Raw genomic sequence first — 27,830 nt, 5'->3', positions numbered from 1 at the left:
AGATTTTCTGGCTCAGATCAAACCGGTTCGGGTGGCGTGGTTTTCATCTGACAAATATTTTCATTATCTCACATTCTTGGCACCACGGGCCGCATCGGAACACGTTCACAGGTGTCTGCTTTGAATTATGGCCACCCAAGGGTGTCAGAAACAACACAGAGCGAGGTGTCATAGCTAAGCGTCAGTAGATAACTTTTATTTTATGTATTTGTAAAAGTGATTGCAAGGTTTTCGGAAATAGTGACTGATGAAGAGATTTACTTCCTAATATTTAGATATTCTAACATTGTATTTGCACATACGCCTTTTTTCTCTGACCTAATACCACAATTCTAAATAGGAGATAAAATAGACAATCGTATTTAAATTTACATATTCACTTTACTTTACTATGCGTTATTATTCTATTGTTATTTAATTAATATTACGTTTGTAAAAGGGGGTCCATGTGATACTCGGTCCAACCAATCATCAGCTTCCTAGCGTCTACAAAGACGAATTAAGTATCGAGATAATAGCATCGCCTACTAGAAACTGCGTCCGGCTGCCCGAAAAATACAACTCTACAATACAACTCTATAATACAACTCTACAATACAACCGTAATACACTCACATTTCTACCTGATAAATAGCTGTTGGTTTTTGTTATGTATTAATTTATTTTTTTGCAGCAGAGTGTCTGTGGCGGACATGAACGAAGGCGGAAGTACACTGCAGTGACTGCTCTTGTTTCGCTGCGCTCCTCTCTTGTTGCTGACAGTATGGTCGTACTGAAAGGAGTCCCCTCGGTTTTATCACCTGAACTTCTCTATGCTCTCGCTAAAATGGGCCACGGCGATGAACTGGGTATGATACGTAATTACCAACAGCTTCATGGGTTGGCAGCGCTAGCAGCTGAAAGTGTAGGACACAAGGCAAATTCAAGTTCAAGAGCTGGACTGATCATTAACCTGCAGCTGAAACAGCCACATATTAAACATGCTGCAGTTCACTCAACCATCCACTGACTGTGATTTTTGTTTCTTCTTCCAGTTCTTGCTGATGCAAACTTTCCTGCATCTTCCATTTGTGCTTGTGGTCCAGAAGAGATACGAGCTGATGGTATGAAAACACATCTCCTGCTGGGTCAGTGCTGGTGTTAGTGTTTGTTCTAACTCTGATCTTTGTGTAGGTTTGGGAATCCCACAGCTTTTGGAGGCAATTTTGAAGTTGTTGCCCCTGGACACCTATGTTCCTTCTCCGGTACAGGATCATAAATGTGAAGGTAGTTTCAGTTTTCATTTGTTGAATCACATGTCTAATCAGTGCTAATATGTTTTGACAGGCTGCGGTCATGGATCTGGTCGACAGTGACAAACTGAAAGGTTTAGCTGTCCCTGTGTGGGACAGGTACTCATATCTCCTGCATCAGGTTGGGTTTCAGGTAAAGCAGCTTGTCCCCCAGATGGTCATAAACTCCACATGTAACACAAAATAACTGATTTGTGACTCGTTGTGTGTTGATTTCTTTTTACTTGTAGACTCCTCTTGAGATTGTGGAAAGGTTCGCTTTCTATGAACGGGCCAAGAAAGCCTATGCTGTTGTGGCAACAGGGTGTGTATATTCTCTTTCTTTATTTGAGGATCTAATGTTTTGTGACTGCAAAAAGATGCACAAGCAGTCACCTTGTAAAAGTTAATAATAAGTCTGTATATGTTTCATAAGCCTGGTACTTAGACAGTATCAGACCTTCACTAGATTCACTGAACAACACATTGTTCTACAATTCACAAATCTGGAACCAGGCAATTTTTTTTACAAGTAACTAATATTTTTTTTATAGAACATGCAGCTGATAATGGTAAATATTTTCTCATTTCGTGTTTTTCTCTGTGTACACAGGGAAACTGCTTTATATGGTAACTTGATACTGAAGAAGGGAGTCATTCCTGCTGAGCTGCTTGAATAATACACACAAACATACACACACTTTAAAGAAATGATGACCTTATGACAATTTCAGTCACACCTGAAATTCATTCCAGAGAAAATCAAGGGTGAAGGTGAATATCAGTTGAATATGCAGGAGTATTAGTATTTTTGTAAATTAACTCAGCATTGTTTATACATTTCAGTAATAAAACACGTGAAGTCTTGGATAAATGTGTGAAAGTATCTTTATCAACAAGACACACACATTTTGTTAAGTTGTATTCAGTCATGAGGTATTAAGACAATTTACATTTCAGATTCTTCTACCTGTTGCAGCTACAGTGCATCAGCTGTGTGATTCGAAATGTTACAGCTTTAACCAGGGATGGGTAAAGCACTTACTGGTGGTAGATACCATCCAGATCTTCCTCTGGTTCACTGTGCTTCCTCTGAGCTGTCAAGAAAACAGGAGCATCAGCTTTAAACTCAGCTTGGTAGGGAATGAGCTGTGGGACATCTTTGTGGTACAAGGCGTCCATGTCCTCCTCTGGCTCAAAGTGAATTCGGACCTCACTTTTCAGCAACTCCATTTGCACAGGTGGAGCTGGCTGCAGAAGGACTTGGGTGTCACGATGATAAAGGTCATCCTCATCCTTCTCTGGTTCTGAGTATGCAACACGGGCCTGTGCACCGGCCTTGTACTCAGCTGTCAGTGGAGCCAAATATCTATCTAGTTCATCACTCGCTTCGTTGTAGGTGTAATGTGAGGCCACATTACTGAAAACAGGGTGATCAATGTGATCTCTATCCTCCTCTGCTTCCTGATAGGACTTCATGACTTCCTGTAAAGGCTCTGCCTGGATGTCAGCAGATGGGAGGGTGTCCAGATTTTGCATCTGAACTTTGACGAGGTCCGCCACTGATGGATGTTGCAGCTCATCTTCGTTCAATCCTGTCATACTCTTCCAAATCATCATGTTAGGGTCGATATCATAGAGAGTGTCAGTGATGTCCTCTGGAGGTTCCACTTCCACTTTCCAGGACAACTTTCCTTTGCCATCTATCGACCTGAAATGAACATCATGTAACCTCAGTCTGAATTTCCTCAAGCCTAGAGAACATTATTATGTCTCATTTTAGGGAAAGGAAATGAAAACTTACACCACAGCATCCTGAACTGCTTCATCTGAAACTTCATTCTAACAAGAGAACACACGTTATAAGACAGCTCTCCAAATGTAAACTAGTAACCATACAAACTGATAAATGATACTTTATCATATGACTTATAGCTGTAGACTTTTCAATACATATACTGTACGTACCCAGGGTTTATATGGCTTAGCTGTGATGCCAAATATCAGAGAAATGCAGACTATTAGGAAAAACCTACGAGTAAGAAGACATTACATAGCAGATCCTTGTCCAAGAAAGTAATTTGATGTGTTTAAAATGTAAAGTATTAAAACCAAGTTAACAGAAACTGCAACAAGATTCAGACACCATTTAAAAAGATCTGTAGTCTTACCTGAACATGGTGCCTCTTTCCTATCAGCTCAACGTTTTGCATCTGAACAAACTTTCTCCTCAGTGTTTTCACTGTGGAAAGCAAAGATCAAAGTTTCACCAATAAACCAGTTATATTTTTCTGACCTTTGTCTCCTCTGAATACAGGAACACCATCAGTAAGTAATTAATCATTCCTTGTCTAGTGTGTGTGGCTCATCATAAATTTCAAAATGGCCGTGCCTTCAGCAGCATTTTGTCAACACAACACCATTTTCAGTCTGTCATTATTTTACTATGTGTGATTTAAGATCATATTGTGCCTGATTTCTTGCAGAGAATTGTACACATACACGTATAATTAGTAATTATTAGTAGTATTGATGCTGCTTGTCAGCATTCAGTGATCATAGCCCTATGGCCTTAAAACTGAGGTTAAGTTATTATGAGACAAACATTATAATGCAATAATAGTTTAACCCTTAACTTGAACTCTTAACTTGAACTCAGTGTAACTACAGCGCAATATAGATAACATTTATTATTATTTATCAGATATGTATAAAATATAAATGTTATATGATACCATTTGGCTATCAGATTAATGAGTGCTGATATGATATGTTTGGTGTTCGACCCTGTACACTCCTGGTTGGGCCTCTGCTACACATTTAACTACAAAGTAGTTTTAGTTTTATGGTCTTGATGAAGTCATACTGACTTTGTTGATCCTATGAGTCCTAGTGCCACCATGAGGTTGTTTGTGGTTTTAAGAGAAACTATTGGATGAACTGACATGAAATGTGACATAGATCATATGGCCAACATTTCTTGTGTTTAGCTGAGCTTAACAAATAATAGCACTCCAGAGATGGTGAACTTACTAAAAAACACCTGTGTATACCAGTTAAACATCATCATATTACTGTCAGTGTAAGTTAATTCAAAGCATTGCATATTTCATTTAAATACCCGAGTACAACAAGCTTCTAGAGTAATTAAAGACTGTTTGTCTTCTTTACACCTACTCAGGTCTTCTCAGGTCTCAACCAGACTTGCCAGATGAAAAAAAAGTTATGATAATATAGGAATAATCCTTTTGACGTCCTGTTTTCAGGTATTGCAGGACTTGTGAACGCACCATTCGTTCAGCTTCGGAAGCTTAGTCCCGGGTATTTTTTTAGATGACTCGACTGTCTTTGTATCCATATGCAACATGGTCTATAAGAGGCAGTTTGCATGAAAGTATATTATGCTGTGCAAAAATCAAGTCTTGTATGTGTATTATAATACTTCTTATACCATAACTTACTTATATGTACATTTTTACCATGAAGTCACAATGAACATCAGGGGCGGTTCTAGGATTTCATCCTTAGGGGAGATTAGCCCTCACTACTGTATAACATCACTACTGTTAATCTCTGTTAGCATGTGAATAGGGAATTCCATGTATTAGCATCAAGCTAATAGACTAGTTTTTAGTACATCCTGGCACACTTTCTTTGTCATTTGACTAGGATTGAAAACGTGTAAATAAACAGCCTGAACTAGTAACTCTGTCTACCTATCTCTCAAACTGGACACCCACATTCCGGGAGGGCAGAATAAGCAGAATAGCAAAGAGAATAAAATAAAATAAAAAAAACTCTGATCATTTATTTTTTTTAATCAACATGTCCTGCATTTTTCAGTTATTAGTATAATATTTATTTTAAAAAGTAAAAATTATACTTTCAATAAATGTTGATATTTTGATAGTTTGATAGTTGATAGTCATTTTAGGGGGGGCTGACAGACAGACTAAAGTCCCCATATAAAGGATTTAGAACTACCCCTGAAGCACATACTGTAATTTCTGTTTGGCTTTGTGCCACAGTAGCCCAGACACAAGCAGACTCACTTCTTTGTACAGCTTCAATTATTTAAGATGACTAATTACCCTTCACATACTCTCTAGGAGGACAGATTGAAGGCAGATGATTAGTCTGTGATCTTAGGGTCAGGCACCACATATACTTTTGAATGTGTCAGCTCTAATCTATGTCCATGGCAAGATCCTTTCACACAGTCAGACCCGCTGTTTCAGACTAAAACTGCATCATGTTTTATATCAACTGTTTTAATTTTAACTGACTTTAGGAATCTATTTTTATATGCAGCCAAAGCTCTGAACTCTGGTATTATGTTAAACATCTGTCAGATGACAATCACTGCCACAAACCCATTTAACTAATCTAACATATGTACAGCTTTCAAGAATATGATTTCACCTCAGTGTCTGGCAGTTCTTCCTTCTACAAACTACAGTTGTCATTGTGGCTGTGGGAACTCTTCACCACACCTCTTTAACTGTTCATTCAACAGTAGGCAAGTCATTAAGTTTAATGTCTCATGACAACGGGATTGAGGACACATACACATTGTACAGTAGAACAGGAGCAGACAGGCAGGCCACACTTCCTGACCCATTCAGGGATGGCTCCACTGCGTCTGCTGGTTATCTACCCTGTCTATCAGATCCATATGTACAAGACCGAAGCTACCCCTCGACTAGCCCCACTCCCAGGTCACTGAGTGGCCTACTGTCTTCTGCTTCAGGCTCTCTCTGCCAGGCATCTTCAAGACAAAGGAAACAACTAGTGATTCATCCCCATTTTACTATATTCAAACTTAAATTCAATATTTTTGGAAATATGGCTATTTGCTAACAAATGAGCAGATTGATACCACTCTTATGTTTGCATGCTACTGTAAATATGAAAGTTCAGGCAGCAATTGGCAAACTTAGCTTCGCATGAAGACTGAAAACAGCTAGAGTGGCTCTGTCCAAAGTCTCCGCTCTAAAATAACTTTGGTTTTAGTACAAATTAAACAGATTGTATTTAACATGTTAATTAGTGACGATTAGAAGTGCTGGTACATAGAGTTTGTTACCTTTGGACAGAGCCAGGCTAGATTGGTGTATTCCATCTTTATACTAAGCTAACTGTCTGCTGCCCATAGGTCCATATTTAGAATACGTATATAACAGGAAAAGAGTAAGGACGAGTATGAAAGAGAAGGCACAAAGTAAGCAAGTAAGCAAATTTCCCAAAATGTCAATCTATTCTTATGAATAAAATTGTCTTCATGAAGATAAACACTAAAACAATGCCAGATTCATTCTGGCTACAAAGTGGCTGTTAAACTGACACTGAGGCCAGGAGAAATGAGCCATAATGGAAATGCTCCGTCAGTCTCCCAGAAACCACTGCCCTGGGAGAAGACATCCCACAGCTCCAGGCCTTGAAAGTGAGGTCTGATGGATAAAGTGTGCTGAAGCTCCTACCAATCTACCCCCTGTGTCCTGCACACATCAGTGAAACAGATTTCATGCCAGGCCCAGCAGCTACCAGCACAGATTAACCACAGGACTCTGTTCCCTGAACTTCTGATGGCCCCACGGACTAACAGGAAAACATGCTCTGCTGTGGTTTAACCAGTCTCTGGTTGGCAGAGCCCTGTTACTCACTGAAACGAACTGCTCTCTATCGGACCGAATCATATCTCACTCACTCACTCAGTCTACCAAGGTGATCTAGTTTCGGAAAGTTTGAAAGCAGTAGTACTGTTATTGGAAAGGTTAGTAAAGGTAGTTTGTCAGAGTCATGTGCACTGGGGGACATTGAGGGACTTCAAAATACATGCCACAATTTTAATATATTTGTCTACACTTGAGTTTTTCTAACACTGAGGGAAAATCTTTCAATCAAAATTATTGAAGCAACATATTAATTGTTGAGTTTAAGAGGTACTGGCAGGTAGACTATTTTTCTTGGGCATGGCTGCTGGCACAGCATAATTGTGATCCAGCAAGTCTGATAGTGGTATTAATTTTTTCATCAAATGTTTGGCAAGAAAGTGAGTAGGTGTATTTCTTAAAATGTCAAACCCTACTTTTATTTATAGCCGCTTATATTTGTCTCTAGGCTCAAAGAAAGCAATGACTTTACAGCAAAAACATCACTCTTAATAAAAAGACAAGTTATATGGTAAATAAAACATAACATTTATGGCTTTGATATGTTTTTAAAACCAAATATATCTTTACATTATTGTATGGTATATTGCCCAGAAGGTACAGAAGTTTATGTAGTGTAATTATCAAGCCTAGAACCAAAACAAGCAGGAGAGATGGTAGACTATTTCTTAATGAGCCTCCAATTCCCCCTCAGCTTCTTTTCTAGCCACAGGTAATATGAAGATAATTGATTCTTTCTATGTGGTGTGAACAGATTGAGCTCCGACACCTCTAGAAGATATCAGAGACTTAGTTTTGATCTGCCAAGTGGATGAGATGCAAATATGCTTTCCTCTTCCTATAGCAGTGCATACTGTACATGTACTTGTATCTTGATGTTCGTTGGGTGTGTGCGCTGGTGTGTTGTGTGAACATGCTTGTATCATGTAAATAGCAAGTTATCTAGAAAATGCAAGGGTAAAAAAACGGAATGAATGGGAGTTGTCAGCAAGTAATGATTCCTGGCAATATATTGTGAAACACACAGACACACAGTCACATGATGTTATTGCACAAAATGCAAAGAAGTAGCCAAGAATAAATTGCCTGTCTGTAACTATTTTAATTCAGCATTAAATCATGATTTATGTCTGTAATTCTGGGTTAGAAAACATGCTCCAAATGTTACAGCTTGCAGCAATTTATGGGGGAAAACACCAAAATGAATATTTGACAAAATTCCCATTTTAAAATGAATGATCTGGGCTTCATTCTGCTTTATGCTCGTATTACACAGTTGTACAAGTGTGTATATGAGCATTTCAATGCCACATGCACAGCGTGTACTCAGATACAGTAGATTAATATGTCATTGCCACTGATGACAGCACGTTCAAATTGTAACTTAAGTGCAGGATCTGATGTCCTGGCTCGGCCCCAAAACCAATAACAGCTTATTACTGCTAAGGCTCCAAAGGAATGCAGCCATCATGTTTCTACTTGACTTAAAGTGGCATCCTTATTGAGACTTCTTTACTGGTAAAGAAACAAATAGAAAACACAATAGTTTAAAAGGCAACAATCACTGTGGAGACATCAGACTCCACACTTAAACCCTAACATACACTGCACTGCTGTTTGAACTGTGATAATGAACATATTGTACACCTCAGATGAAAACAAAAAAGTCACTCCTCCACACTAAAACAATCATCAGCACCAACACCTCATCATCACCGTCATTACTATCAGTAAATCCCATAAAGGTCTTCCCGGAGCGCAGGGCTGTATTTGAGGCTAACCACCCCTCTGTCTTTACTCATAGTCTTCCGTCATATCCCCCACACTCACAACATTTGGGAAAGCTGGGGTTTTCTAAATAACTAAAATTAACTCAATGATCTACAATTAACTTAATTGATGCTTCACCAACACCCATTAAACACACATTAGACATCTCATGGTGGAGTTAACCGCACGAATTACAGGGCTGGGGGGAAGGACCTCCATGAAAGAACGTAGGCGAACATGAAATGTTGTGATGATGATTCGGTGAACGGGGAGCTGTCAGACTTATGTAGCAGCCACAGAAAGAATTAGTGAGCCATCTGCTCAAAAGCTGCATCCAGGCACTTCAGCTTATTACACTGCCTTAAACATGTTTTAATGTGAATGCCTAATATAATGTCTTCTCAGTAAACAGGTGGCATTTTAGGATGGAACAATGAGGCAACTTATGAGCCAGGCAGTCTGAGGCCCAGAGTCACATGACTATCTGGCTCCACAGGTAATGTCTGATACAGTTTTCCAGCAACAATAGTGCTGTTGACAGCTGAGGCAGATGAGGGGAGATGGACCAGGAACAGCGCAGCCACACAGGGGACACACAGAAAGAGGAACTTTCCCCTCTGTCTGTTATGTTAGTGATGACAGGACACTGCGAAGTCCTTTATCTGTTTGAGAAGCGACGCAGAGGAATACGGTCAACCTTATTGTCCAGGAGAGCTCATCTGAAAAACTGATGAGTAGATGTGTGAAAGATGGACATTAGCGACGCTGTAGCTGCTTGGGCTGACAGGGAGTCACTGCACAGCTTTGACAGAGCGCATCACCCGTGGAAATATTATATTATAGATACAATAATGAGAGGGAAAGTTCAGGTGGTCCCCCCCCCCTCTCGCTCTCTCTCAAACAGACACACAAAAACATACTCCACACCCTTATCCTTTCTCAATCACACCCCTCATAAACTCAGTAAACATGTGGGAGCTGTTAAAGTAAGTTTAATGGCTATTTACTGTGTTTTGTGCACTTCTCATTAAGCACATTTTCCACTCAAGGAGAACTAATGTTTTGGAAAACTATGTTAAATGAAACACACATCATGCCAACTCTTGGCACATGTGGCTCATTAATTAAAGGAACAGCCCTCTACAGGAAAAACCAGGGAAATACTGAAACTCACACTCCGTAGTTTCCAGATTAGGCTTTATGTGGTTAGTTTACCTTCCCAAAATGTAGTATAGACCCTTATTTTTACATCCAACTAATACATAGAAATATTAGCATAATAATGTTTCTGTGTATCTGATAATTGTAAATACAACATTCACCCTCTTTTTAGTCCTGTGTTATGTTTAAGGAAAAACATCTTAGCTGCTAAATGTTCTACTATGTTTGCTAAACTGTGGCTGTCAGCCACCTGCCGCCGCCCGAAATGATATTACGAGAGCAGTGACTCTACATTAAAAGTTGAGGACCAGAAACCCAAAACAATAACCTAGAGTTGCTACAAAGCAGCACAATACAGAGGGAAACTGCAGAATCAGGTGGTGATGGTCACTTATGAGTATCACCATTTACATTAAAATACATTGTCAATGTAAAAAGGTTGAGAACAGTTTCTTTAATGTTTGGATAAACGCCTGCTTGTTTTCAGCCTCAAACATCTGAGCGTAGCAATGATTCATGCCAGGAAAGAAAAAAGCCTTGAGGGTGGAGTACATCAAACAAGAGAAACTGCTTCAGCCTCCTCCCATCCTCTGCTTCCCCCCCCCCCCCCCCCCCCTCCTCCCCCTCTGGCCACTGAATGCCTCCTCACTGGAGTCCACTGTGGCCCTGGTTGCCAGCTGGAGTACCCCTAACCTTTAACCTTTGACCCACAGCATCACAGAATTCATCACAGAGCTGTCAGTTCAGTCCGCTCAGCAGGGAGCACATCCTGTGACCACTGTCATGCCGACAGAGAGGAGCAACTCTGAGTACAGGTGTTAACAGTGAGTACAGGTGTTACAGATGTTCTTTACACCACATCCACTGGCCCTTCCCTTGGTATTCACAACACAAGATCACAGAAAGCCTCTGACTGTCTCTTACTTTTGTGTGTTTGAGTTTGCGTGTCACAGTCCCATCTGTCCTGATGCTCTCTGGTTAAAGAGAGGATCCTGCTGTTCCTTGATGGAAGGCTGCCTGCTACAGACAGATCCAGTTACAAGGGCGCCATGCTTTCATCCTTATTAAAGAAACATGTGCCTGCACTGTGCAGTTGTGTCGGCAGATGAAACTTTTTATGCGCTCTGCTTTTAGATTTGTTTTTTCTTTTCTTTTTTTTTTTGTCAGCAGATATGATCAGTTGACAAAACGCTCATCTTTTGAAGTGCATATTTATCCTAAAGAATACAAAGTTCAGCCTGTGAGAATATGTAACAATTAATGACAGACCATTTGTACCTTATGTGATTTATGCGTCCTTTTTGTGCATCTTTACACTTCAAATACCAGTGGTTTCTTTGTACAAACTCGAAAAGATAATTACAGACTCCCTGGTGAGAAATGAATGTCAGACCCAGCTGACTCATTTAAAATGATTACTTCATCTTTGGTAATCATCATTTATCTACAACTAATTGGAGCATAGCTTCTAGGGTTTTTCTCATGTGCAGCTTTTGCATCACAGGAATGCTGTTTCGCACCCTGATGGGGTCAATTTGTCAAAAAAATCTTAATTTTCTCAAAGGTTTCCAGCAGCTAGTTTCTCTGGCCCACTAATCTTTAAGTAAAGTAAGTAATAAGTAGGACTACACATAAAATGTAAAGACAACTGTGGTGAAAATACAAAATATTATTAGGAGATGATTGTGAATTCTGAGTTAGTTAATACTAATAAAAGTTAATACTAGTTTACCCATCATTAGAAGATTGGGGTATATATTTTAGTAAATTTATTGAGAAAATACATTTATAGTCAATCTTTTTTTTTTTCAAAAATGCTGCAGTATATAGAAGGGTAACATAATATTTATGTTATGTATCCCACACTGCATCACAGTGACCAATTATAAACAGATTTGAGAAACCCTGTTACACGTAAAGCGTCATTTATCAGCCTTGTTACTGTAACAACCTCTATTCATGCCAAGTTGCTGATTACACATCTTTCAATGCCATGTAACCTAGCTGTTTACAGTATATGTGTAGTTTGTAGTCTCTCTGCTCCCTGACGTCGCCTCTCAGAGCCATCATTGTTCCCACCCTGTGCCCTGTGGAAGTCTGGCTCCAACCTTTTCAAACCATAATTACATACCTGCAGAACGCAGATAACAGCCATGTAAAAAGAGACACGAAGTGAAAGAAAAAGAGGTTTCTTAGGATCACTGATGCTAAGAAACCTCAAAGATGTGGTTTGACCCCTGGTCTTTCCTAGCTACTTGTCAAGGTGGCAGCTTGTCCACAACGCAATTTTCCCACTGTGGCACTAATAAAAGTTTCTAAAAAATTAAATATATAAAAACACAGTAATAAGGCTTTTCTCCCCAGTTTTTCTGAATTCAACCAGCTCAACATGTAAAATAAGCACAAGCAACAACATGCTGTAGTGACATTTATACAGCTCTTTGCAATTTAGATATTTTTCAATCCAATAATAAGCTAAGTTGACAGTTGAGCTGTGAATCTTACCAAATATTACTTTAATAACTGATTAACGTAAAGTTATTTTTTATAGTTTCTATAAACTGTCCTAAAACTTTACACCCTGCAAAATTATGTGCAACAGGGCACGGTTTGAAATTTCACTTTTGATTTAATAAACAATGACTTGGTCTCTTATCACTGTTTAAAATATGACATCAAGGCATCAATTTATAAGCTCAAAGCAAATCATAGCATTAAAAAAAATATTTACAAGAACCAGCAGCGGATTTGGTAAGAGAGAATTTGTTTTTTGATTCATACTTGAGCGTATTGTCTGAGAGAAAGATTTATTCTCTTTTATGAGATCGCTTTTTTTTTAGTATTTTTTATTACAACAGGACATACATTTTACTTAGTGGAAGGCAATATACTGCAGACAGATACTGTAATACTGTATGTATTTCAATATTCACACATCAACAGTAAAAGTTAAATATTGCACCAGGAGAGGTTAAATGCAAAAGTCACAATGTTCTCTGTAAATTAAACTAACACAACAATGATGCCTACTGTGTCCTCTAAAAATAAGGCTACACAAGATGAATCTCACTAAAGAAGGTTACTATTACATTATTGGTTTACATAGCCCTATGAACTTATCCCTGAGGAAAGACGCTTGCCAGAATAGGATTTTACTAATGTCGCTAAATCACTCCCAGCTGCTCCGACTGCAGGAAATGCTTCTTTCTTCTCAAAACCTCAAAGCAAATAGTACATGAAGCATAGTGCATTCATGAGCATGTCTGTCCTCAGAACTTATGTAGAAATGTCTGTCCTGGATTTCATAGCATCTAATGTCCTCCAGGGCTGCGGTCACATTGTCCGCTCAGCTCTGTGCACTGCCATGAGAGCCCCTATTCACCACTTAACCTTTCAAAAGTGGTCCACTAACTTCAGAGGGGAAAAAAACGACTCCTGACTTAAGAAGGTGTGAGGAACGTCAGATCAGTGAGCATTGATGCCATAATGATGGCAACAACCACTGTGAGGTCAGCCACACAGTGACTGAGAGTCTGAGTGGGTATTTAAAGGGTCTAATAGACATTTGAGCAGGCTTTGGTCTTATGCTTGTGAAAGCAGTTTAGCAAAGAGGTAAACAGCCCGGGGCCAGCAATAACAGAGTGGAACTGATTAGATGAGATGAAGGAAGGAAGGACAGGGAAAGAAAAGAGAGGAAAAATGAGACAGGGACTGATAGCATCTTCCTACCCAACTTAATTATATTAGACAGCTAAAGGCTCCATAATCTCCCAGACGACCATGTGTTTAAAATCTCATGAAATGTAAACAATAACAATAACATTCATTTTGACAGGAATTTTACTAAATGACTCATAATCACATGGTAAAGATTTATGCTCATACGCAAGCTATTAAGGGACATAAGTTTTAGCGTTTTACCAGAAAATAATCATGCAGGTTTCAAAATAAATAAACAGTAGGTCGCATTATGATTTTGACGAGACAGACAAAGCTGTCACTTTTTTACTGTTTCAAACTAATACAAATTTGTTCCAGTAAATCGCCGTGCAACCCACAGAGCCTGCATTAAAATACCTCATGGCTTCAGACGGATCCGATTTTTCATTTCTTTGAAGAACGAAGCTCGACACAGACATTTTCTGCACAAACATGGAAAGAGATTAGTCACAAAAAGAGTGGGATGATATTGCTACAGTCCAACAGCCACGCTAGCTCCACCAGTTTATGCTTACAATCTATTTTCCTGTCCTGTTTTCTTTTTATGTCAGTGTGCAAGTACATTTTATCAAGCAAAACCCCATGTGTCATTTTATTACATATACAGTCCCATTGGTGACTGCTACAGTTTCAAAAGGGCAACATAACCATAAGAAATTATATATTAATGGAAGAATTTACTCTTATAATTATATAATTAGGGACACACAAACCATAATAACGAATTATTACACAGTCATAATTTGAAGGCAGAGATACAGAGATCCAGGTTGTCAGTTTGTGTTTCTGTTTTTTTTTATGTTTGACAGGATGTGGACTTGCTGCAATTACCAACAAAGGGAAAGGATAACTCTCTTTTCCTTTCCTTCATCACTCCTTTCCATCACCACACTTTTAAGTGCTCTCTCATCGCCTCCCTCATACCCTGTCGTTGCCAACTCGTCATGTCACTGAAAGCTGTTGCTAATAAATGTTAAAAAACAAACTATAAAAAGGAGGTGAGCGGGAGCAGAGGGAGGTGAATTCTTTCCTCGCTGCATGGGAAGAGTTTTGCCATGGCGAAAAAGAGCTCCACTGGAGGGGAGGGGGTGGAAAGAGGGGAGGATAGGAGCTGAGTGTCACCCCTGTCACCCTAGGACATGGAAAAACATTGTGTTTCGTCAGGTTTCAAAGGCACAGCAATCACATCGGATACGCAGGGTGTCAGGACATCCCTGCTCTGCTAGAGGCAGAGCTAAAAAACGCTGAGGGGTATGAACCACGCCTTCAAAAACTCATCCTCTCGTCTCTTCTCTCATCACCTCTCCTCGACATGGCTATAAGCAACACTAAAGCAGCGCCCCAATAGCTCATCTCCATCTTCTCTGTGTCCAGAGAAGACAGCCATTGTGCGCCCGTTCCTCTCTCCCGAAGTCAGTTTCCTATTGAGGCTCTGAAAGGGCCTTTGAGGGGCCCTGTTTTGGCTGTGCAGCTCACCTGCAGAGGGGAAACTATGGCTCTATTCTAAAGCCCAGCAGCTGCCAGGGCAGAGAGGCTGGCACCCAGTGGGAGAGAGAATAGTGTCCGCGGAGCCTTTCAATATGAAGCCACTTAGTAACAGAAGGCATGTGCCAAGCCTGCAAAGCTAGAATGAAGAGTCGCCCTTTGGAGTTCACTAAATATCACAGAAGAGTTATACTCGTCTCCTCTTCATTCCCTTTCTCGATTATCCACTACATGTCATAACTTTGCCTGTCTGTTCTTTGTCTGGACTCGCTGTTTATGGAGTAATAATCCACAGGTAGCAGGACACAGAGAAAGAACAAACTGCTAAATATTTAAGGTCAAGAGGACGGAGATAAATAAGGAAAAAGTTTGAAACAAACCAAAGAGAAAATAAAGTAAAAGCGTTTTTGGAAAACACAGATCCGACACAGGATGGATGGCAAAGTGAAGACCGTTCACACTGTCAAAGAAGTGAACAACACTGCTGCTGTTCTGTCGTCTATGTTTAAGAGTCACGGCGAACTCCTCGTCGGGCGTCTCATCGAGCTGTGATGCTGCTGTAAGGATCTCAGTGGCTGCAACTTGTGAAGGAACCTTTACCACACAAAGCCCCTTTTCTGTCAGCAGGCTAGCTCCCACACTGGCGCTAATTTACGATGCCCTCACAGCAATTTCCACAGTCAGAGAAGTTCAATTGTGTTTTCCAGCTCATTAAGCATCAGCGCAACAAAGCTTTCATCTTCTCCCTCATCCATTCTCCACTCTCTCCACACCATTTTCCTCCACTAATCTGCCCCATTTTACTGTCTATATAATCTAAAAAGGTAAAGTTGACTGGATAAAATGGAATTCCTTATTATAACGAATTTCACTCTCCCTACATTCAGCCTGTCTGTGTTTGGTTTGTTTAAAGTGCAGCCCCAAGTCTGAAGTTTCCCCTCATGCAGGCGTAGGGAGAATTTAATGGTTGTTTATTCAGGGGCCTCTGCTGTGCCCTCCCTTCTCTTTCAGAGCTTCAGGAGACGACGTGGAATCTATTGTAATCTCAAAAGAATCGACTCAGCATATTTGTTCAGGTTGTCACTGTGCTAAGATCACAGGCGGCAAGTCACTTTCTCACACAAGCACAGGTTAGCGTCTTAAATATCCGTTTTTATGCTCTGTATCTGTATTCACAAGTGAGATGACCAAGACAGTTAAAGCATTAGCCTAAAGTTAGAGAGTTAGGAGTGTGACCAGGGCATCATACTGGCTCGAATCAGCTGATGGACTAAAAAAACTGTTCAGTGGGAAGTGAATACCAAAAAATATTCCCACGATCAAGAGCAAGTTCAAAAATACCCTTGAGCAAGGCAAGGAAGACAGATTTGTTCAAGTTTTCGTCAAAGCCTTTAGCACATTATGACACTGAAATTTACTGAGATAATCAACTCACCTAGAAGATGAATATATCCGTCCAACATGAAATCATTTTCAGAAATGATTTGTTTTTTAGTTGAACAGCCAGTAGAATTCACCCCTTAAAAATGTAGAAATTAAAGCAGAGGCTTTCAGAAGTACTTTGATATTTCAGAGATTGTGCAGAGAGAGAGAGAGAGAGGATTACTATCACTATCATATGTTTTTTACATAAAAGGATATTTTTAAAAATTAGCTTAGTTTCGCATAAGAATTGGAAACAGAAATAGAGAACAGCATGCCTTACTCTGTCTAACATAACAAAACCTTACCTCTTTCCCCTGTTACCTGATTTTGTGATAACTTCAGCTAAACGAGTGCTGGTTCGGCTACACATTAACAAAGGAGAGTGGAAACAACCTAACTCATAAACAGGATAATAAATATGTGTCTTTCCCAAAACATGGAGCTATTTCTTTAATTCATTTTTCAGCTCCAGGATAAATACTGTCACATTTTAGTATTGCAGGAGACTGTGCCAGGATACATTAGCACATCTCTTTGATTTCTCTATCTGTAGTCACAGGGGTCATGACATAGGATTCTTAAAATGACTTGAGTGTTTCAGTGGACCAATCATCTCCCAGTAGCTGTGCCTGTGGGATTTTTCAACATTTAAGCTGCCGCAGCATGTTGCGAAGCAGCTGCTATTACTTGCCGACACCCTTAATTGACATTTGATGGGAGTCAGTATGTTGCGAAATATCTAACCAAATTTGCAAATTGTCAATCAGCAACATCTTTCCGACACCATTTTCAGCTTCCAGAGGGCCTACTATACACCAAAGTATGTTGGCTACTGTCTTCCTTTCGTGTTGTGGTCTGACCTCATGCTGCAATTTATTGAAAATGGAAAGCTGATACTGTGATACAGACATTTGAGATATTGAATTCACTGTAAATGTATGGACCGTAAGGGGAAACAATAATACTGATACAGACATGGAACAAGAAACTGTTTCATACCGTATGTTGTGGTAAGACTTTTTAGTAGTTTAGTATATCTGAGATGGTGCGAGCTCTCTCAGAGTGTGTTTTTGTGAGTATATGTGTATCTGTCAGGTTTCTTTTGCTTCCATTAGTCCTGTAATGTCCCCCACTCCTCTTTGTCATCACCCTCATACTAATGTTGCGTACATCTGCTATCATAATCAGACAATAACGGGCCTTTGATAATTCTGACATCACTAACCTCTGTTAGAGGGATATTCTCCAACATTATTATCATCATCATTATTATCACTGAGCACAGGCTACCATCTGAGTTCCCCCATGCTGTCAGCACTGTCACTGAGCTCGCCCTAACCCCTGGATCGCTCCAGGTCCAGAGAGAGTGTCCGGTTGCCTTTGTTCCCCTCCATTTCTCCCAAACTGCAACAATACAGCAACAATATCTCTGTGTTCACCTGTTAGCACCTGGCACAGCAGACAAGACTCACCGCCGAGTCCCCATCAGACAAACACTCTGCTCGTCTCTGTCAGACGCCATGTGGAATGCGCCTTCCTGTCACCAAGCCCAATATCGTACATACAAAACACACAGAGGCATAATAAACTGGTTGGTGCTCACCTGTCAACGCTTCCCCCTGGCAGCCGAGTCATGCAAACATTTAGAGGATAAATGAAAAGCACTTAGCCAATCAACAATGCATTAGGTGATTACAAAAGTCTCAAGCATCATCTGCCATGTGAGTCCCCGGTGCGTCATCCTCAAGAAGGAAATTAGAAGATATATCTAAGATACTATAGTCAAAATGACGGCTTGAAACACAGATTCAGTTTATGATGGTGGAAAAACGAAGACTCAATGAACTGAACATTGGTAGCTTTCTTTGTCAACTGCACTTCCTCCACATTCCTCCATGTTGCTGGGGATTCCTGAGTTGAATTGTTGTGTCTGAGATATTATACCAACACTATTCAATACTGGAATCCAATATTATTTACATTATTAAATTGGAAAGCATTTATGGATTCGCTTGTGTTTTAATAAACACACCATTCTGGTGGCAACACCAAACCCTAACCTGCCCAATATCTCTCTATACCTCTCCACATCATTTTTCATTATGAACCCATTATGTTCATCATTTCACCCCCTCTCTTCCCACAGTAGTTAGTCAGGTGTACATTGTGAAAGCCCTTTATGAACTCTTTTTCAGGTGCTACTTGACATTCAACGCCACCTGAGGGAGGAGAGCAGAGAGAAGAACATTATGTATGTCCCAACAGCCAGAAGGTCACACCAGTGACCTTCTTCACAGTTTGGGTCGGCAGGTTAGACCTGACCTTGAGTGGGTGCAGAGATAGTAGCAGCTCACATGACACAATGTGCTGACAGAGGGAAAGATGAAAGAACTAATCAAGTCTGACGTGTTGTTGCAGTTCCCTTCAGGCTCAGATCAGATAAGCAGAGGCATCACTGGTAAGACCGCAGGCCTTCCACATCCTCTTTGGCATGACTGTCATGACTGGGCCTGAGTAAAACAGAGCAGGGGCATGTGAGCCTGTATGTTTGACTATATTGTTTCAGTAATTAATTAAACACCCATATCAGTGACACCAATTTTCAGCGTGAGTGCTTTAAGCATTTAAAATGTAGGCTTAACTAAATAAACAGTCCTGAAAGTCAAGAATCCTACTTTATCTCAGAAGTAGCTGAGACAGAATCAGCTTTAAAAACTCTTCATTCTGTCCCTTTGTGTCTCAAAGATGCAGTTCTCAGTTCAGTGCACTTCTGCAATATTTGTCTGAGACGTATGAATGATGAACATGAACAATATGAGTTTATGAGTTTGGGAACCCACTCAATGCTGACTTGATCACATCTCTGCATGAAATGGACTGAATGATAAATATGATAACTGTGCATATGGCACATCAACATTTCACTCTGTCTATAATAATAAAGAGACCTCATATTGAGGAAAATTTATTATAGATGTCAGCATGAAAAGGAAAATTTGTGATCTCACATCAACTGACATTTTGACATACCAATGTCGGCAGGTCCACTCAGACACAGGATAATGTTCTGTTATGCTTCACCAGGCAGGATTCCCGTCTCCTTTAAAGACGATAAACTTTCACCACAAAGTTCCCTGCTGTGTGTTTCATAAATGTTTATCCCACATGAATCCAGCCCCCTCCCCAGAGTTTGCTTAGGATAGGGGTAAGCCGTGCCAACTTTCATGAAAGAGAACGATTTAAAAAATGAAATATATAGAGCCAGCCTCAACATGTTGGATTTGAAAGGAAAACTCTTCTGGAAACCACAATTGCCTCCTTAAACAATTCTCCACTTTGGCAAGACAGCAGTGTTCAGAGAGGTATGTGTATCTGTGCGTGTGTTTGTGTGTATTTTAGTCTTCACAGACTAAAATATCACATCAACTACTGGATGGATTGCCGTTTCATTTGGTGACATTTATGGTGCCCAGAGGACAGACTGAAATGACCCATGTTTCTGATGTTTCCTGTGGCGCCACCAGCAGCTTGACATGTTGGGGTTTAGTGAAATGTCATTAAATGTGTTACACAAATCCAAGATGCCTAACTGTTAAATCCTAAAGACTGTGCCGACTATCCAGCTCCAACAGATTGGTGCTGCTAGTAAGTGATGATACATTTTACAATAATCCAAGATTACCAAGAATTTATCTGACTTTCACTTTTAATCTACATGTATCAAAAAGCTGAAAAGCTTTGTTACATTAAAAAAAACTACAGTGGAGCTACTGCACTAGATAGATTTCACAGTGCTAAAGACTGAACTTATTCCTGATTTTTCTGGCATATGTGCGCTACTCACAGAGTAGGAAGTAGGAAACATCATTTACTCATTCATTATAAAACAATAGAAGAGAAACAAAACATTACAGACAGCCCTACATCCCTTTTCAAACAGGAGGAGAGTGAGAGTAGTAATATTCACAGTAAGTAGAGGAGAATGTAATGTTGTTGGGCACTAAATTACAGTCATTGAAAGCTTGTATGGTTACCCAGCAATCTATCATTGTCACAGAGAGAGGGAGAGGGGGAGAGAGAGCAGACAGGCGCCAGGCGCAGCAGGATCAAAGCAGAAATGTACCTCGGGGAGAGAGAAACAGTTAACTCCATTTAACCAATTGTCCAACAGACAGATAGTGTGCTGCTACAGGCCCAGTTGTTCCCATAAGAGAGAAAAACACTCATGTATTGGGTTTCACTGAAAATTATTTGACCTGTTTTGAAGAGGATCATTTGATTACTGACCACAAGATGGAAATGTAGTAATAGTAAGTGATAATAACTCTCAAAAGTATGAGATGTAGTCTTACTGCTTTAATGAAACACAGCACTAAACTACTGTCAACACATTCTTAAATGCAACAACGAATGACACTGTAGTTTAATGCAACATAATGAAAACATTTCATACTAGTAAATATTTGTCAGCTGCATCTTCTGTGGCACCTAACTAGAGAGAGTTTGGATTCCATTTTTGTTAAGCCTGAATAAATTCATTTTTTAACACTAAAGGAGAGCAGACACAACACAACATGACCAATTATTTGCAACCATCTTTTTGTCAACCTGATGAATCTAAAATCTGTATTAATTTAACTTTTGCTATGTAGCTTATAGCTCAGGTTTGTTCTCATCAACACCTTAGTATTTTGATTAATATAAAAATACTTATAAGTGCAGCTGTGGAGTGGGTATTAGGCTAAGTAAAGCATTTTATGAGGGATGCTCCACATTTATTTTCTACTTCACAGATGTCTAAATTTGGTCATTTTACTTGATTAATTAATAAAAGTGTCAATTAAACATATAAAGGCTATTTTAGTCTGTTGAGAATATTATTTAATGAAATATGAAGGCTACATATATGTGTGTGGAGTGTCCAGACTTGGTAAAGAGGCTTGTGTACTAATATTTAAATGTATTTATGCTGCAGTGTTTAAATGTGCGCAGATTAAACGCAGTTACTTCAGTTTGGGGACCCCGCCCCTGATGGCAGTTCTACATCTGTCATGACCCACGGCTCATGAAATGGACCACAGAAGTGTCATTTCGAAACGGACCTATCACCAGCTGTTTGGCTCGAGTCACGTGGAAAACATCGAGAGACTCATAGGCGTGCGGGAAGATGAAAGAGGGACTTGTGGCATTTCACTGAAGGAGAAGCAAGTCCGTGCGTCAAAACTGTAGTGTAGCGCGCAGCTGTGCAACGTCGGAGGAACACTGGCTCCAACAGATTTCCTCGAGTGAAAACACATAAAACAGCAACGAGAAGAGAGGCCGAAAAGTTGTTTGTATGGCACCTCAGTCGTGCGTAATGAATCCTGCGCAAGGATCACCGCCCTCGGCTGCTCCGGGGGAGACCTCGCCGGACAACAGAGTCGCTGGTGTTGTGGGAACTGACAAGCTGGATCTGTCACCTGTCAGGAGATGCAAAACCAAAAGTCTAGATCTGCCTTTCAGCGTGGAGTCCCTCATATCAGACAGGACGCCGAGCAGAAGCCTCCACTCACCAGAGCCTGGTTCGGACTGTGTACGAGCGGAGGAGACCGAGTGTGCGTCACCGAGGGAACTTTATCGGTCCAAACCAGAGGTGGTTGACCACAGTGACAAGGAGAAGAGCCCCTGGGTTCATGCTCCTTACGCATCTCCCCCAAGTGAGTGTAGAATACTCTTACTACTCCTAGTACTAACTTAATCCTACGAGCAGAAAACATTTTTCAGCAGTTTTCCAAAACTGTTGAGGAAATCTCCACAGAGCCATGCACTAAATAGCACAAAACAGGTATAATAAGGGTATGTGGAATATAATAGGATAGTTTGATGTAAAAAGCCACTGCACCTTATTAATCTCATTCCTTAAAAAACCTATAAATCACAGTTTTCTTCAAAACATCTAGATTTGATTGACTTTAAAATGCTGCAAACAGCTGCTCATAAAGCCTAAATATGTGTTCTGCTTTCCTGATGGGGCTTCACTCACTGGTGCAGTTAGGTCCCATCAATCATTTACTATTCCACTGATGTGACTTTTTAAATGTACTTCCAGGACTTCCCAGCCCGACCCCGTGCAACCTACGGAAACACAAGAACAACAGGAAACCCAGAACTCCCTTTACAACCTCTCAGCTGCTTTCTCTGGAGAGGAAGTTCCGACAGAAACAGTACCTCTCCATCGCAGAGAGAGCGGAGTTCTCCAGCTCTCTCAGTCTCACAGAGACCCAAGTCAAGATCTGGTTTCAGAACCGCAGGGCCAAGGCCAAGAGACTGCAGGAGGCCGAGCTGGAGAAGCTCAAGCTGGCCGCGAAGCCGCTACTGCCGGCCTTTGCCTTTCCCTTCCCCCTGAGCGCACCCATGGGCGCACCGTCCCTATATGGGGCCCTAAACGGACCGCGGCCGGCCTTACCTGTCCCCGGACTATTCAGTGGACCCTATGGGATGTACTACTTGTCTTCTTAACCCTCCACTATCTTTGAACTGCATCGTTGGGGGAGGCCACGTTTAAAAATGCCTTTATTCAACATCAAGCACTGCTAAATGTCCATCTCATGAGTCGATCTGCCTGAAATCTTATATTGGCTAGTTACTATCTATCCCTGTCTATTTCTGACACAGATGTGTGGGTAGAATAACCTGGCTTTAATTTAAAACACTCGGTTCATTCAAGGAACACGTGGAAGTGCATAAAAAATGTCCCTCTATTGTACATTTTGTAGTCTTTTTTTTATTATTATTTCTATGAATGAGTATTTAAAATTTAGATGATGGTAAATCATTTAACATGGTCTTTTCTGCAGTGTGTTCTGTATTTTATTATATTATTTTTTTGAATGGTGGACGCTCATTGGTCTCCCTTTTCGGATTAAGCTTTCAAATCTCATTTATATTGTGAGCTTTTTCTGTTCAATAAGAGACATTTCTCAAACACTTTGGTTAAAGGTGACGTGATTAAAGGCCTGCAGCTTTAGGTTTAAAACAATTACTCAATAAGGTGATGTGAAATGTTTCATTTCATGAAGGGGCCTGTGAAAGAATCTCACCCTAAAGGGACAAACATTTATATTTTAGAGAAGAAAACACTACACTACATTTAGTCATCCACACTACTAAAAAAAAACACACTTCCTATATAATCTGAAAATTAAATGTTTAATTCATTGATAATATAACTCACAGTCACATTTCCTTTTTGTAAGAAGAAGGTGTAAGAAAAAAAGTTACCAAACAAGTCTGATGAGTATATTTGATCTAAAATTAAGATTAGAAGCTCAATAGTAAATCTCAAGATTCAATGATTAAGAAAACAAACTTTATTTAGTGAAAACTATTTTAATTATCTCATAATAACAAAACTATTATAGAAGAAATCCACAACATTACTAGTGCCTTATAGTTACTGTTGTACTGAACTTGTGCCCATTAAAAAAGGTTTAAAAGGTTTAATTTTAAAAACGTGTACCTTCGGCATTTTACTATGGAGTTGTTTAAATTGCACAGTGACTTCTCCCATGGTAATTTTGAACCCTTTATGATTTTTTAACCACTTAATAATTTCCCAGTTTCAAATACGAAGTAAAATAAATACAATAAATATTTTTTTATTTGAGTACCTGTTATAAAGGAAACTTTTGCACAGTTGTTAAAAGACCTCTCGAGAGTCCAAGACCAGAGTTTAATTACAAAATATAAATATCAGCTATTTTTGCAAACACTCCAAAAATACTAAACATGACTGAAATTCTCACATCAGTCTTTAATGAACAATGTATTTTATATTTGATGAGTTAAAGGTTTTGTACAATTATTAAAACGTATTATATAAATTCTGTCATTCACTTCTTTTTTTTTTTTCACAAAACCTTCCAACTTCTTTGACTTGTAAACACTTCCTTAAGCTGCACTGCATCTTTTCTTTGATAGTACAAGCATTTTATTTAAGTCAAACCTTCTGCATTTACCTTCTACTTCTGCTTCTAACACAGGTCAACAGCATCCTACATGGTTTACTTTCTATTGGAATGATATGAAAATAAAGTTTTTCAGAAAGACAGACAATACGAATGCATAAACTCAACTCTTGGTCCCGTCTACTGGATATCATGACAAGGAAGACAATGGAGATGGAAGCCACAAACAACAAAAGCTATTTGTGAACACCTGAATGGACATTTATGCACACGTTTTTATTTGAAGTTAAAGCTACAAGACAGTTTATATATTTTGTTACAAAAGGGTATTAAAATACACATCTTTGACGACAGCAAACAGAAGGCTCAATTTTGGTGTTTTATTTCCTTCTTCCACGGCGTCCTCTGAAGCCTCGGACAGAGCCGTGACCAAAGCAGACCGTTGTAGGGACCCTGACAGACAAGAACATGGCTACTGTTTCATATCATGTTTTTTTTTTTTTTATAAAAAGTGCATATAAGAAGTCAACTAATTTATTTTAATTATACAAAATTGTATAATTAAAATATACAATATATTTTTCTACAATTTAACTTAGATTTAAACAATAATAATCATAATACCAACTTTATAATAATAAAAATTGACCATACGACAGCATGTTAGCTACAGGTTAACAATTTGACTTAAACTGTCAGAGATAGTATTTGACTATGTCTTGCTCTGTGTCGTTTAGCATGGGCTTTTGCACCAGACTTATTTAAAAGTAAAGACTAACCTGTAGGAGTATCGAGTTGTTTGTGATTCTGTCCTCATATGCTCAGAGTCGCAAGCTGCAGCACTAAGATCTGTGTTCTCCCCGCTCAAGGAAGACTTGTGAGCAACTTCTTCCTCAGATACATGCATCTCCATGACTTCTCCTAGCTCCGGTTGGTCAGACAGCACATCATACATAACCTCACACACACCCTCTGACTCACACACATCATCTACTACCACCATGGCTGTATCTTTATGCTGTTGCTTCTTCATCTCTTTGCCTCTGCTGACAGGGAAACACATACACATGACACTCCTTTAAGCCTGTTTGTTGACTGAGAACGATATAAATATATTGACAGAAAACAATTAACACACAAGTATATTTTAAAAGCTAAAATACACACGACTTTCAATAAAGCAGAAAAGCAAATGTCCTTCACCATCAACCAACTAGCCTTATCATCTTACATTACTAAACTAATATAAACATAGAAACACTGCTTCACCTCTGCAGGAAAATGTCAAAAGGTTTCAATCCAGTGTCATAAATCCTGATTACGACTATTACATGGACAGTCCAAACCTGAAACCTCACAGTTCTATTTCTACTGACATTGTACTGCCACCTAGTGGACAAAACACTGAAAATGCAATGTCTTACCATTTCTCCTTTTTGTTTTTGTCAAATCTGAAGTCTGGAGGATATTTGTGAGTTCTTATTAGATGGTCTTTTCTGTGTTGACTAGTCCTGAACTTTTGCCCGCAGCCCTCCACCAAACACTGGTACTAAAAAGTGGCAGGGTTAAAGCATCATTAAAGTCACAGTATTTGTCTGAAAATAAGTTACAGCATTTCAGGCAAACGTGTAAACTTACTATCAAACAATCATTTACTATGTTATTTTTGACTTACCATGTCTTGACTCTGGGCGAGGATTGCGAACAGAGCATCATGCCACTCTTGAATGTGAATGTCCAGGAGCCGGGCACTTGGCAGAGAGCGGCGACAGGAGCTACACACATGTCTGTGCAGTGAGTTGTAGTGATGTTCATACTCCTTCAACGTACTGAATACTGCACTGCAGCCAGAAATGTGACAGGCAAACTCTGACACACTAAAAAGGGCCAAGAAAAAAAGGAAGGTGATGAACAACTGAATCAACACTAACTGTAATACTGTTACAGTTAAAAAAAAAAAACTGAGCTGTTACAAAGGAATTATTGTTCCAGCAGCCTATGTGTCTAAACGGTTATTAACCATAATAAACAAAGTCACATCACACAATCAACATCAATTTGTCAAGAAACAGTAGCCCCAATACACCAGAAATTAAAAGTCAATAGTACTGTAGGTGTTTGTCCATAAACGACAGAATATCTATATGAACTGCTTGTGTATATAGACTTCTTTTTTTAATTTTATTTAGTGCATCAGAAGTGTGAAATAAACACTATAAATAAAGTTATTTATGTTCTTGAAAATTAAATTTAAAAAAAAATTAAAATGGGGATAAACATGTAGCGTTAGCTATATAACGATAACTTTTTATACTTTTTGATTTTCATACCTGAGTGTTGGTTTATCCTCTTTATCCTGGACAAAGAGATCTTGAAGGTACATGTGTCTATGAATGTCTCCATCCTGTCAACAACAACATAGAGCATGTTATCATGGCAACATTAGTTAGTTAATTCATTAGCTAATGTGCTGACAAGCTTCAGCTGATTAAGGGTCAGTCACTTCTGTCTGCTCTTACTATGTCACCTCAAACAGATCGTGGTCCTTGTGCAGGTGGATGCGCTGCGGGGCGAAGCTGAAGGGGTTTGCGTCCACAGCTTCACTCAACTTCAGCTCCAGTGCGTTATCTGTCGGACAGCGTCCAGGGCAGCTCTTTACTAAAACATCTTCCTCTGTCAGTCGTCGAACGTGTGGTTCCTGCATCGTTTCTCGATGTTATTATACTATATTGACAGCGAGGTTATAAAGTATTAACTCTATTCTAACCAGAGCAAGCAAAGAGCAAGTCGCGAAGCACTGACGTTGGCAGTTTTCTGTTTTGGTTGACACTGTCGCGAACTGTTGACGTCATCGGTTGTGAGGGACAACATGTCACGGTACCGCCACCAACTGGACAGAGTAGGTTGTTTTGTGAATATTAAGCTGTCCTAGCATTAATAATCCGTCTACTAGAAGTTGTTAAACAATCATTAAATAGCAGATAGTTTTAGAAGTTATTTCCTTTCAGAAGAACAAACAGTAAACTCGTTTTTTCCAAATGTATGCACCAACTACCTAAATGGACCAGTGCCTCAGACCAGATCAAGGTTTGTGTTAACGCTAACTATTAAATTTAATTAAATTAGTTTAATATTTCATAGCACTGGTTGGTGTATTGGTGTAAAAAGACTAAATCTTATGAGCTCGATTACACTCTGACCTTCGGGGGCTTCAAAGAACCCAGAAGTGCTGTTGGTTTATGGCAATTTCATTAAATTGTTTAGTATTATGCAAAAACACAGATTGGTGTAACTTCAGTTTCTTCATTTTTACCATATTAACAGCTCACAAGAAGCCACTGTCAAAATTCATATTTGGTAGATATTTACATAGTTATATA

At 39.5% G+C, this 27,830-nt stretch overlaps 4 protein-coding genes across 4 annotated transcripts; 2 read left to right on the top strand and 2 right to left on the bottom strand.

Annotated features, from left to right (window-relative positions):
• Window positions 1-742: 742 nt before the first annotated feature.
• Window positions 743-2,139, top strand: fuom (fucose mutarotase). Its single transcript, XM_026353923.1, has 6 exons — window positions 743-848; window positions 1,035-1,103; window positions 1,174-1,244; window positions 1,327-1,425; window positions 1,523-1,596; window positions 1,885-2,139. Exons 1-6 carry the CDS (start codon window positions 764-766, stop codon window positions 1,949-1,951), a joined length of 465 nt encoding a protein of 154 aa, XP_026209708.1. The 5' UTR covers window positions 743-763; the 3' UTR covers window positions 1,952-2,139.
• Window positions 2,140-3,763, bottom strand: si:ch211-217g15.3 (uncharacterized protein LOC368914 homolog). The gene is made up of 4 exons (XM_026353922.1): window positions 3,443-3,763; window positions 3,240-3,303; window positions 3,076-3,113; window positions 2,140-2,982 (listed from the first exon to the last, which is right to left on the bottom strand). The coding sequence occupies exons 1-4, from the start codon at window positions 3,448-3,450 to the stop codon at window positions 2,313-2,315; spliced, it is 780 nt and encodes a 259-aa protein (XP_026209707.1). The 5' UTR covers window positions 3,451-3,763; the 3' UTR covers window positions 2,140-2,312.
• A 17,903-nt stretch (window positions 3,764-21,666) lies between these two features.
• Window positions 21,667-24,271, top strand: msx3 (muscle segment homeobox 3). Its single transcript, XM_026353733.2, has 2 exons — window positions 21,667-22,200; window positions 22,593-24,271. Exons 1-2 carry the CDS (start codon window positions 21,840-21,842, stop codon window positions 23,000-23,002), a joined length of 771 nt encoding a protein of 256 aa, XP_026209518.1. The 5' UTR covers window positions 21,667-21,839; the 3' UTR covers window positions 23,003-24,271.
• Window positions 24,272-24,410: 139 nt separating this feature from the next.
• On the bottom strand, window positions 24,411-27,246 carry znf511 (zinc finger protein 511). Its single transcript, XM_026353731.2, has 6 exons — window positions 26,978-27,246; window positions 26,781-26,854; window positions 26,126-26,327; window positions 25,875-25,999; window positions 25,230-25,496; window positions 24,411-24,903 (listed from the first exon to the last, which is right to left on the bottom strand). Exons 1-6 carry the CDS (start codon window positions 27,152-27,154, stop codon window positions 24,831-24,833), a joined length of 918 nt encoding a protein of 305 aa, XP_026209516.1. The 5' UTR covers window positions 27,155-27,246; the 3' UTR covers window positions 24,411-24,830.
• Between the last annotated feature and the right edge of the window lie 584 nt (window positions 27,247-27,830).

This window comes from Anabas testudineus, chromosome 15 (genome assembly GCF_900324465.2).
Source record: "Anabas testudineus chromosome 15, fAnaTes1.2, whole genome shotgun sequence".
NCBI classification, from domain to species: Eukaryota; Metazoa; Chordata; class Actinopteri; order Anabantiformes; family Anabantidae; genus Anabas; species Anabas testudineus.
The sequence above is the reverse complement of the archived record's forward strand: the minus strand, read 5'-3'. Positions and strand labels throughout refer to the sequence as shown.

Bases quoted from the DNA above. Each gene is read 5' to 3' on its own strand.
- fuom (XM_026353923.1), top strand. From the start codon at position 764: ATGGTCGTACTGAAAGGAGTCCCCTCGGTTTTATCACCTGAACTTCTC. The intron at 1,104-1,173 runs GTATGAAAACAC...ATCTTTGTGTAG, and splicing joins AGAAGAGATACGAGCTGATG to GTTTGGGAATCCCACAGCTT. The intron at 1,426-1,522 runs GTAAAGCAGCTT...TTTTACTTGTAG, and splicing joins TGCATCAGGTTGGGTTTCAG to ACTCCTCTTGAGATTGTGGA.
- si:ch211-217g15.3 (XM_026353922.1), bottom strand. The intron at 3,114-3,239 runs GTACGTACAGTA...TTCTCTTGTTAG, and splicing joins CTAAGCCATATAAACCCTGG to AATGAAGTTTCAGATGAAGC. The intron at 2,983-3,075 runs GTAAGTTTTCAT...TGTTCATTTCAG, and splicing joins GCAGTTCAGGATGCTGTGGT to GTCGATAGATGGCAAAGGAA.
- msx3 (XM_026353733.2), top strand. From the start codon at position 21,840: ATGGCACCTCAGTCGTGCGTAATGAATCCTGCGCAAGGATCACCGCCC. The intron at 22,201-22,592 runs GTGAGTGTAGAA...ATGTACTTCCAG, and splicing joins TCCTTACGCATCTCCCCCAA to GACTTCCCAGCCCGACCCCG.
- znf511 (XM_026353731.2), bottom strand. From the start codon at position 27,154: ATGCAGGAACCACACGTTCGACGACTGACAGAGGAAGATGTTTTAGTA. The intron at 26,000-26,125 runs GTAAGTCAAAAA...GCCACTTTTTAG, and splicing joins TCGCCCAGAGTCAAGACATG to TACCAGTGTTTGGTGGAGGG. The intron at 25,497-25,874 runs GTAAGACATTGC...TTTCCCTGTCAG, and splicing joins AAAAACAAAAAGGAGAAATG to CAGAGGCAAAGAGATGAAGA.